Below are 12,500 nucleotides of genomic sequence, written 5' to 3' on the forward strand. Positions count from 1 at the left end.
AAAGCCATATCCTTCGGTGATAGTTCTTTTCAACTAAACTCTGGAATGCCCTATCTATACCCATTAGAGAAATGAAACATATCAAATTTTATATCTACTTATAAAACCCCAGTTTTCATAATTCAGTTGCCACCATTAATGTTGGCATACTATTATTTTAGAAAATGTACTTTGATCCATGTTTAACTTACTACTTGTGTTTATGAATTAATTCGTTATCTGTAAAGCATCCTGATCTGTTTCGTCAAGGAAAACTCTTTTGTGTCATTTATTATCTATTTATCATTGTTATGTGGTACAGTTATTTTCCACTTCATCACTCACTCACTCAATTCTGTCCAGCCTGTTGGCACTTGAGGCGATGTCCTGTCAGCGACTATTCTTGTGGCCACCTCGAGTGACAGACCTCTCTGATTTAGGTCCCTCTTCACGGAACGACTTCGTGTGTCCTTGGGGCGGCCTCGCTTCCTCTTTTCTTGAGCCTTCCTTGTCAGGTTTTCGTTAAGTCTGCCACAACACGCCCCAACATTTCTATCTTCTCCTTTTAATTAGACTCTCAGGCGACTCCACCTCCTCTCTAGCGCTCAGGTCCATTTGAGATTGTATTTGGTCAGAAGATCTAGACAATTCGTCGTGAACATTTGTTTTGGAATACCTTAAGTTTCTGGAGGATACTTTCTGTGATCTTCTAACATTCTGGTCAGTAGAGCAAAACGCTGAGAACATTACTCTTAAAAATCTTGATCTTAGTGCTGGAATACAATCCCGCTGTTTTCCAAATTTGTTTAAGGGAAGCAAATGTCTGGTTTGCCTTGCTTGTTCTGGTTTTGATCTCCTCGTTGCAGTCACCATCTGCTGTCAGTTTGTTGCCGTGGATTCTTAAATATCTTTCAGAGGTTTTCCATCAATGAGCACTGGATCTTTGTTTGATGGGTTGATTCTCATGTCTTAGAGTCTTCAACACATTCATCTTAAATGAAAATCTTAAAAATTGTCCACATTTTAAAACGATTAAATTAAATACCTCCGTGATTTAACATTTCCTTCAAATCTCAAGTACGTTCAAATCGCAGATAGATTGAAATAATGGATCTCAGTCTTCGAAGATTCTCTAAGATTGTCCGATGGCTGATAATTGAAATTGTCAGAACTATACCTACACAGAATTGGAAGGTCCAGATAGCTCAGTTGGTAGTGCACTCACTTCAAACGCAAGGGAACCAAGATCAATCACTGGCAATTTGATCTGATCCACTATACACCCAGCAGTGATTGAGTAGCTGGGTCTGCTAATCTGGTAGAAAGTACTTTGCTATAAACTAGCGTTCTGTCCAAGGGGTAGTAATCATTTGCTACTATTATTGTCCGTTTAAAGCTTTAGAAATGGGGTAAACTCCGGCTCTATGAGCCTAATGTCTCTGAATGATTTACACAAAAGTAATTGTATATTCTTCATCTGTAATTATGTTATTGTTTTTTAATCCAGGCGAAGCATCTGTTCGACAAATTGTAATTGTGCTCTTGACAACCAGCATGTTCGTGGCAGGAGCCATAGGATTCATCTTGGACCTTACAATTCCAGGCAGTAAATATCGCCAAAATGAGATAAAAGTATTTTTTGTTTTGTTGTTGTTTTTCCTTAACCAAGAAATTAAGTCCAAGCTATACCTTTGCAGTCTTATATAATATGTATTTCATAATAGAAAAAGAGTCTGGTATGTTTTTTTCATGGAATTGCATTTCTTATTAAATTTTAATTCATTATGTAATATCAATAGGGTTTTAAATTGATATTTTGTTTGGTGTAAAATACTTTGTGCCAAATTGGCGTAGATTCTTTATATTATATTACCGATATAAAGCCTTATTTTTCGTAATTTTGTTTCAGGTTCAAACAAAAAAGATAGAATTCATGTCGAAAATGATGCTTCCCTTGAAGATTGCCGAGACGTTATTGACTCGAGAAAAGCTGCTTCAATTTATGATATCCCCCTTATCTCGAGATATCTGAGGCAGCATTCGTATACACGATACATCCCTTTCTGCGTGGATCTGTAGGGAAATTCGTAACTGAAGCATGCAATTTACACGGATAATGACAAGAGGTTAGATTTATATTGAATTCGATACCAGAAAAGGAAATGAATTTCTAAAAAGCCCATTGATAGCGAAGATGCTTGAAATGAAGTAGTGAAAACAACACTATGTGACCTATAATATTATGTTCTTCTTATCTCCTTTAAAATGAAGAGCAACTGATGTATTGAACTACTGAAATCCAGGTTTGATTTTGATCTGGGTTTGTTGTTTATGTGTCCACCCTCTATAGCAGTTCAGTGAGGAAATTGCAGTCATAGGCATCAATGAAGTGACACATTTTCTTTTGATGCTTATTTCTCACTCATCTAAATCCTTATCTCTGATCATATTATACCTGTAAATAGCGTACAGCATGTTACGTATTGGAAACTATTTGGACCCAATGATTCTCTCTCTTAACTTTTACTCGTAAAATATCATGTTTAGGGTTTGTTTTTATAAGACTTCAAGTTTGGACATTATGAGAGTTTTGAACTGGCCTATGACAATAAATCGTAATGTGTATTTTTGATAAAAAATGCCCAAATTGTAAGCTTATCGTCTACACTATTACACCGTGAACAAAATGATGACTCTGGTGTGGATATATTTATATTGTTAGTTTATTTTTCAGATAACTCGCCTCTTGAAAATAATTAATAATTCCACATCGCCTAATCATTTATATTTTCTGATCTTTTTGGAGAGGTATATAATCAAAATAGTTGAATAACTGGTTAGATATGGTCGATCTTAAATAATTTAATAGTGGGTGGCGGAAAATGCTCATTATATGCAAAATGATGTTGACATTATTTTTTTTTAGAATTTTGAAAGTCTTGCTACTGACGAAATGATATTTACAAAAGAATGGTGTGGTCCAAGGAACATTGTTTGTTAAATTTGTGATGTCAAAAGCCGGTTCCAAACTCATTGGAAGTGTAAAAACCCTCTTACCAATGATTGGATGCATATCTGGCCTAATTGATTTTCTGGTTTCATAGTGATGCATTCTATTTTCTAGTCGACATAAATCCTTGCTTCTTTACATTTTGTAATAATATGAATCTGACTATACATCCTGCTACTAAAAATGTATGCCAACTTATGATTCTATATGTAATCTATTATTTATTAGTCCTCCGCAAGACTGGTTACATAACTCTTCCAATGAGTTTTGAACCGGAAAAGTAGAAGATGTGACTTCACGATTTCTCTTTCCTATTGATCTATTTCATTTTTGATAGATTATAAACCGATGGTAAAAATGAGGAATCAGAATTATAAAATGTAATGAGTGGTTCTCCACAAGGATATCGTTTGAGTCCCCTTGTATATATGAATATTATAATTTGCGTGGCATTATTTCATTCAAATACACATTCTATACTGACGGTGCAATGTTTTTGACTTGCTTGAGATACACAGTTGGGTTTATTCTTAATACCGATAAACTATAACTAATCGCATAAGAATTAGAATAGTGTGCCTTTTTATGATGAAAATATAGGAAAAAGAAAAGAAAAATCAAGACAATATCTTGTCAATATTGTTTGTCATCGCCATGTTTATCTGAATCTATCCCTAAATATTTCTTTATATGTAAACCCATTCAAATCATCATCAGCATTTCTGGGGTAATATCATCATAATCATCAGCATCATCATCATCATCATCATCATCATCATCATCATCATCATCATCATCATCATCATCATCATCATCATCATCACAAACTTTAATATGATATTTTGTAAATCTTCTTCTTCTTCTTCTTCTTCTTCTTCTTCTTCTTCTTCTTCTTCTTCTTCTTCTTCTTCTTCTTCTTCTTCTTCTTCTTCTTCTTCTTCTTCTTCTTCTTCTTCTTCTTCTTCTTCTTCTTCTTCTTCTTCTTATTATTATTATTATTATTATTATTATTATTATTATTATTATTATCATCATCATTGGAATTATTAATATTATATCATTATCATCATCGACGTTATTATTATTATTATTATTATTATTATTATTATTATTATTATTATTATTATTATTATTATTATTATTATTATTATTATTATTATTATTATTATTATTATTATTATCATCATCATCATCATTAAAGTTTAAAGAATCAAGTGAGCGTGATTTTATGGCGCTTATTTAAAAAAATATATGTTCGCAGAATTATTGTGATGTCAAAGAAGCACTGACCGGCGTGCACTTATCTAAGTATCAAAACCCAAATTACTGTTGACACATCGTTGTGATGTGAATGCTCTCAAACAAGTAAGAAATGTCCCTATCTAGCATACAACAATGTTGAACAGAACCCATAACCGTGTTCTGTTATCCGACCTTCAAATATAATCAGGTAGTTAAAGACAAAGTAATACTAAGCTGCTAGAAGCTGCAAACATGGAACGTTTTGGGCTCAAAACCCTTCCTCAGCCAACAACAATATAAATATAAATACGTTACTTAGAAAAATAAACAAATCTAGATAAATGTCTGTCTGGTCTTTAAGCAATGTATTTAGGTTTTTACTGTGATTTTTTGTTGTTAAAAAAAAGAGCTTTGTATAGCGCAATATCCACTAAATGTGCTCAAAGCGCTTTACAAGGGTCCCTGGTCAACAACAACATTTAACATGTAGGATGGGACATGCCGCCTGTTAGGCGATATTACAATTTTTTTGGACAAAGACAACGCTGTTAACGGCCAGGTACTCATTTTACACCTGAGTACACCTGAATATGAGCAAAGAGCCTTTTCCAAGGACTCAACTATGCGCCGAGCGCGAGGTTCGAACCCAGGACCTTCCGATCCGAAAGCGAGTGTCATACCACAGGACGACCACGTAGGTGAAGAAGGGTTTTCAGCCCGAGTCTGTCATGATTGGTTTGTTTTGAAGCTTTTATATTTGTTTATTACTAGTGACAGACAAAGGAATGAAGTCGAAAAATTGACACATATGTATTTTTATTTTGTTTTTAAAATTTTATTTTCCGAAATGACAATTTGACAAGAAAAGAAAACGAATCAAGGGAAGGAACTCATTATTTCTTTCCATGTCCAAATCGTACAGGCATTGTCCTTCCCTCTGGTACTTTCTTTCCTTGAAGGGCCAGTAAACGGCGTATCAAGTCATTGAGTGTATGGTTGTTGGAATCTGAAAATACAGTAAAAACAAGACATTCATAAATGTATATTTGTAAATAAATGGATGATGATGATGATGATGATGATGATGGTGATGATGATGATGATGATGGATGTGTGTTTGTGTGTGTATATGCCTGTGTGTGTATGGGGGTGATAATGTCATTGCACTTACCTACATACACACAAACACTCACGCGCACACTCACACACACAAACACACACACAAACACAAATACACACATAATATATATATATATATATATATATATATATATATATATATATATATATATATATATATATTATTTGTTTATGTGAGGGTGCGTGACACTTATTTATTCAAGTCTCAGCTGGCTAAAAAAGTGTAAAGGAGCACCGAAACAATTGTACCTCAAATGAGATGTCAGCGTCTTTTCCTTTTATAATATTATATACTCAAACCAAAATTATCAAGCACTATTGTAATATACCAGTACCTACCAACACTCACTCTTTCTCTCACACACACACACACGTACACACATTTATATAAATAATATATATATATATATATATATATATATATTATATATATTTATATATACATATATATATATATATATATATATATATATATATATATATATATATATATATATATAGATTCGACTTCTATTGCATTTTATCTTGCAATAGCGTGAGCGTCCCCATTTTCCACTGTAAAAAAGTATGCCCGTCAGAGAAATTAGGCTTATTTATCCCAAGTTTATTGTTAGCTACCCTTTGGATACGAAGGCATGCAAATACTAGCTGATATGTATAATAAGTTATTTAAGACAAAATAAGTTCTCATTCTGCTAAACAAACCAAATAAAAAGAAAGGCCCTTTAGAAAATTTACGACCAATCGTTTTATTATCCACGCTAAGAAAAGTTTTAAGCACAATCACGCTCAACAGAATTAGAGAAAAGGTAGAGGAATATCTTTCACCTTCACAAAGTGGGTTTAGAAGAGATAGAAGCACTGCTGACATAGTATGGGCCCATCGATGGCTGAAAGCCAGAACGGAGTAATATAATATGGAAGAATTTACCATAGTTGGAATCGACATGAGTTCAGCGTTCGACACCATATTATGTAGAAGCAAGTTGTTATCAATTCTTGACTCATTCTTGGACAAAGATCACGTGAAGCTCATATGATACCTATAACAAATACTACATTACAATTTGAATCCGGCAGAGAATTAACAATAATATCAACTTTAATTGGATCCCCTCAAGGAAACAGCTTGAGTCCAATTCTATTCACGATATACCTCGAATCGGCCATGAAAGATCTAAGACCAAAATTATCACCAATAAAGAAGATCACTCGTGAATTGATATAAGCAGACGATACAGACCTAATCTTTGAATCAGAACATCAAGCGAAAATATCCTTGCCAATAATGTCAACTGCCCTAGAAGCTTGAAATCTGAATGTGAATCAATCCAAAACAGAATATACAAAAATCAACAGAAATTTAAATGAATGGAAACGTGTACGTAAACTAGGCAATTTGATCAACGACAATGAAGACATCAGAAAACGAAAGCAGCTGGCCACCAATGCATTCAACCAACTCCAAAATTTATGGAACAGAAATAACATAATCCGTGAGAATAAACAAATACAGATTTACGGGGCACTAATTATTCCGATATTGACATATAATTGTGGAACCTGGGGCCTCACAAAAAAGAACTTAGAAAGTTTCGATTCATACCACAACAAACAATTACATCGCGTAATCGGAATCTATTGGCCAGAGACCATTACTTCTCGATGACAAAACCAGGGTCCAACGCCTGAGCATGATAATAAAAGAACAGCGATGGAGGCTATTTGGTCACATCTTACGTCAAGAAGATAACATCCCAGCCCAAACTGCAATGACAGAATATTTCCTTCATGGCAACAAATATGTAGGGCGGGAGACCAACAACATCAATAGTAACTACCCTGAACCAGGACCTCTCTGCATATCAGAAATTTCTGGATTCAGATAAAGCCGAATTAATCCCTGAAGAACTAAGAAATACTGCAGTGCCCTCCGTACTAAAGTCACAACAAGATCTTGACAGCCTCAAAACTCTGGCTCAGGACCGTGACCAATGGAAACAATTAACAACATGGATAGAGAAAGCAGCTATACTTATCGACCATGACTGAATCACATAATTCTCAGCAAGCGTCATTCGGACTGCGAAGCTTACTACTACTACTACCCTTTGGATAGGACACAAGTCTATTGCAAAGTACTTTCCAACAAATCTAACAAAAACAGCTACCCAATTGCTGATGGATGGACAAGGGGGTCGGGGAAAAAAAATCTCGACTTCACATGAGTTCGATCTTGGTCCCTTTGGGTGTGAAGCGAGTGATTTACCAAACTCAGCTATCGGGATCCCCACTTTTAAAAATGTAAGTGTTGATTATTTTTAGGAGTTTGGCTTGAGCAAAACAGTAATAGCCTCGTCATTGATAACAGATTTGGATTACAGAACAGCCATTAAAATCGTTTAAGCATTTTCTTTTTAATGCATTATAATAACAACAAGCTTTTACCGATTTGTTGAGTGGATGAAAAATTATATTTAACACTAGAGCATACGAAAAACAATTATTTTTCCTCTTGAGAATAACCTGCTTAAGATTTAATTACGTTTCAAAATTCTTATTATTTGATGTTTTAATTCCTAAGGGTAGTTTGTATTCAAACCTCTGGAGACAAAAATCGAATGATCCTTCACGAGTTTTTCAATATTTTACAATTACTTATTATAAGTAAATCTCTCTCTCTCTCTCTCTCTCTCTCTCTCTCTCTCTCTCTCTCTCTCTCTCTTTCTTTCTTTCACGCTCTCCTTCTTCCTTTCTCTTTCTCTTTCTCCCTCTCTCTCTACTCTCTCTCTTTCTCTCTTTCTCTCTCTCTCTTTCCTTCTTTCTTTCTTTCTCCCTCTTTCTCTCTCTTTCTCTTTCTCTCTCTCTCCTTTCTCTCTCTTTCTCTTTCTTTATCTTTATTTCTTTCTCTCTCTCTTTCTTTTTTTCTCTCTCCTTCTTGCTTTCTTCTATCTCTTTCTATCTCTATCTCTTTCTATCTTTCTTTCTGTCTCTCTCTGTCTCTCTCTGTCTCTCTCTGTCTGTCTCTCTCTCTCTCTCTCTCTCTCTTTCTCTCCCTCTCGTTCTCTCTTTATTTCTCTCTTTCTCTCGCTCTTTCTATCTCTCTCTCTTTCTCTAACTCTCTCTCTTTCTTTCTCTCTCCATCTCTCTATCTCTCACTCTCACTTTTTATCCTTTTATCCATCTCTCTATCCATTTATGTATTTATCTATCTGTCTATCTATCTCTCTATCTATCTATCTATCTATCTATCTATCTATCTATCTATCTATCTATCTATCTATCTATCTATCTATCTATCTGTATATATATATATATATATATATATATATATATATATATATATATAATTCTACCTATATATCTATCTCTTTAATCCATTAAAGCAAGCTGTTTAGCTATAGTTTGAGCCCCCCCCCCCCCCCCCCCCCCCCCCAATAATAAAAAAAATAAAAAATCACATCAATTCTAATTTGCAAATAAATCGCTTTTTCAGCACTTGGTACCCCTCGACACAATACCGGTTGTGGCGGTGGATCACAATATATAGATCAATTAGTACGATTACAGTCTACTTAAAACATAGAAAAATTGTTCTTTTTTATTATTTATTATTTTTTTTTAACTGAACCGCATTGTGTCAGTAGAATTTAATATATAACACCGACAAAACACAATTTTTCCCCGTGCGGATGGAAAACTGTTATTCAAATATCGATCGATTAGAATGACCTGCACATTGTCAAAAAACCTTAAACTTGAGATATTGTAAGTTCTTTTATTTCTCGGATTGTTTACTTTTTGGCAGGTTGGGCTTCAACTTAATCGAATGATTTCCAAAACAAGTTTGTTAACCGAATTGAAACAATGTATCAGTTTATGGAGAATACCTATTCACTTTATAATTAACAAAGTAACCCTTATATTTTTAATATATGGCTATTTTACACATACATATTACTCTCTCTCTCTCTCTCTCTCTCTCTCTCTCTCTCTCTCTGTGTGTGTGTGTGTGTGTGTGTGTGTGTGTGTGTGTGTGTCTTGCAATAAATCAATATTACGTGTTTTTAACCAGTTAATTGCCATACTCTGGAAAATCTCGTATTTTGAAATTTGGCCAGGAAACTCTTCCTTCAAATATCGATCCGATTTAAATGACCCTCATCTTGGCAAAAATTCTCAAACCTGGGACTTCGCTGGTAAGTGGTAAATAATGAGTTCGCTTCTCTAAATATACCATTATATTTTATTCCAAAACATGATGACGACAATGATGCAGCGAATGTGAATCATGGTATTAATTCAACACCATTCATTTCAGATTACGTATTGATTTTCATAGAGATGAAATGAAGCACTATTTCGAAATCTTAACGATGCATTTAATACGATGACAAAACTTCTTTAGCTTTGAGTAAGGCACAGACAATTTTCTCGCTCATTATCCGCCCACGTATTGGGTCGTTAACGGACGATGACAACGAATCATTGTTACGAGAATCTAGGTTGCAATTTGTTTTACTCTGTTTTGCTGTTAAACTAAAAATAGGAATTAAGAAAACTAAATATATGTTAAAAATAATCCGATTGACAACTTTTAAAAAATGAAGCACAATTCAAAAGTTATGATAAAATAGTCCTCATATTTTATTTATGACGGTGGAACTGAAATTTTAATGCAATCGATCGAATAATAATTCTGCGCAAAAAGTAATTTCTTATCGTAAATATATTGATGCTATGCGGTAATGATACATACAACATCCACCAGCTGGATGTAAGTTACCAAGACACAAAACTGTGTGTAACCTTTATTGTTTAGAGTCTTATTGATATCATTTAGTGAGAACTTATCATTAAATGACGGTCTAAAAACAACAACAAAGAGCTGAGTGACGTCAAGTTTGTTCCTTCTATCCTATAGTCCAACATACAATTATCATTGTATGACCTTTTTGTTTATTTTTCTTTCTCTTACAGTCGAATTAGATATCGACCACGCAGAACAATTAAGCTCATTAATCTAACTTTCCGCTTAGATAATAAGTAAGAAGATATAATGATAAATGATGATAATTGATTATGCTGCGTGTGAAACGTTAAACTGATTATGGCGATCAGATTGTTTCTGTTTTTTCTTTAGATAGAAATTTACTTTAAGAAATATTTCCGCTAGTGATAAATCGTGGAATTAATTTTATGTTTATTTATATTGTTTACACAAGTTACCAAAATGATAACAAGCATCTACAAGCTGCAGATTGTAAAAAAAAGAAAGAAGATAATACAACAAACAAGAAAGATCCCCCCAAAAAAAATCTACTAAAAAACAAAACAAAGAACATCTCGGTCTAAAAATCCTTCTTCAGCACATTTAAAAAACAATCAATACGATATTTCTTATGAAGAATCCATTAAACAATAAAACAATGGGAAGACCACTTCATGTTTAGTTTGGAATGGCGTAGATTATCGTGGATAAAACTTTGCTCTCTCATCCGGAGACCTAGCTAAATCAGCTCGATCTTTCTTTTGTTCTTGTTGTTCTTCTTCTATTTTTACACACCAAATTTTTTGCGTTGTTTAATATTCCGCTCTAGCGAACGCTTATTTTTGTCTACATTCCAACATTTTAATACAGAGAGGACGACCTTAATATTTCTCTGTAGTTGATCTGTTTTTTGAAGTAATGTATATTATGTTTTCATAGATTTTTTTTTGATGTGGGCTAAAGAAGGGTCTGGACCCCGAAACGTTCCGGGTTTTTTTTTTTTTAACTTTGTTCTGTTTGAAGCTATTATATTCATTTTTGTTTATTACTTTTTACAGTCCACAGCTTCTAACAGCTTGGTATCACTTTGACTTTTATTTAAATAACATTATTTCCACTTATATTTCTAGTGTCTGACAGCTCTTTTAATTCGACAAATCTACAAAACGTTTTAGCATATGTTTTATTTATTTACCAAATTAAAGAAAATGCCAAATTCTGTATTACAAATAAAATTAATTTCAATTCAAAATCTCAACATTAATAAGAACAAGTGCTACTTCCAATAAATCACAGGACAGAGTCTGCCCCTTTTAACTTGTTTTGGTTTTAAAAAAATATTATGTATAATAATATCCATTTAACAAGAGTGATCTTATCCGAAGATAATTTATGAATTACATACGTATAAACATTGCATGATTTTTGTTTATATGACTTTTAAAGATTTGTTCTTTGTTTTTAGCCAGTTAACTGCCGCGCTCAGGAAAAACCCGTTTTTAAAAGTTGGCTAGAAAACGCGTCCCTTCACATATTGATCTATTTAAATGGCGCTCATCTTGGCAAAAACTCTCAAACTTGGACCTCGCGAGGTTCATTGCGAAGATGAGGGTCATTTAAATCGATCGATATTTGAAGGACGTTTTCTGGCCATTAAAAAAAAATAGCGGGTATGTTGGTTTTTGTTTTGTTTATTTTTGTTGTTTTTTTTTTTCAGAGTAGGGCAGTTGGCTGGTGAAAGGATTGTCCGGCAGTGGAAAATTCATATGGGTGTAAAAATTAACAGATATTTTCCAGTCTAAAATCAATGAATATTTTATGTCGACCTATATTATATAATTGTATAACGCATGCACTCTTATTGACAAAGTCTGTAGCAGTGGACGCCCCCTCCCCTCCCTCAACTTGTGTATGTTCGATTGTTTTGATTAGACAATTCAAGCAATCAGCAAATTCAAGACGGGACTGAATACACACCAAGCTCATATTCTTTCTCAGCCACTACTTTATAAAGAGCACTGCAAATAGAATCCAGAAATAACAAATGGTCGAAGTGATGAACACATAGTCACAGTGTAGCGCCGCAAATGAAAGGAAACATAGGGGTTAAGTTTATATTGCTAATTTGGTAAATAAATAAAACATATGCTAAAACGTTTTGTAGATTTGTCGAATCAAAAGAGCTGTCAGACACTAGAAATATAAGTGGAAATAATGTTATTTAAATAAAAGTCAAAGTGATACCAAGCTGTTAGAAGCTGTGGACTGTAAAAAGTAATAAACAAAAATGAATATAATAGCTTCAAACAGAACAAAGTTTAAAAAAAAACAACCCCGGAACGTTTCGGGGTCCAGACC

At 33.7% G+C, this 12,500-nt stretch overlaps 2 protein-coding genes across 2 annotated transcripts in view; one reads left to right on the top strand and one right to left on the bottom strand.

Annotated features, from left to right (window-relative positions):
• LOC144963713 (solute carrier family 23 member 1-like) overlaps positions 1–3,390 on the top strand; it is a 21,356-nt gene extending 17,966 nt beyond the window's left edge. Inside the window, exons 14-15 of the mRNA XM_078897665.1 lie at positions 1,487–1,585; positions 1,889–3,390. Coding sequence (XP_078753791.1) covers positions 1,487–1,585; positions 1,889–2,058 — 269 coding nt within the window. The 3' untranslated portion in view covers positions 2,059–3,390. The remainder of the gene's footprint in view (positions 1–1,486; positions 1,586–1,888) is intronic.
• Positions 3,391–5,044: 1,654 nt separating this feature from the next.
• LOC144965420 (uncharacterized) overlaps positions 5,045–12,500 on the bottom strand; it is a 78,643-nt gene continuing 71,187 nt past the window's right edge. The window contains exon 3 of the mRNA XM_078900755.1: positions 5,045–5,237. Within this exon, the coding sequence (XP_078756881.1) occupies positions 5,125–5,237 (113 nt within the window). The 3' untranslated portion in view covers positions 5,045–5,124. The remainder of the gene's footprint in view (positions 5,238–12,500) is intronic.

This window comes from Berghia stephanieae, chromosome 2 (genome assembly GCF_034508935.2).
Source record: "Berghia stephanieae isolate SIO BIC M18660-M18661 chromosome 2, UCSD_Bste_1.3, whole genome shotgun sequence".
NCBI classification, from domain to species: domain Eukaryota; kingdom Metazoa; phylum Mollusca; class Gastropoda; order Nudibranchia; family Aeolidiidae; genus Berghia; species Berghia stephanieae.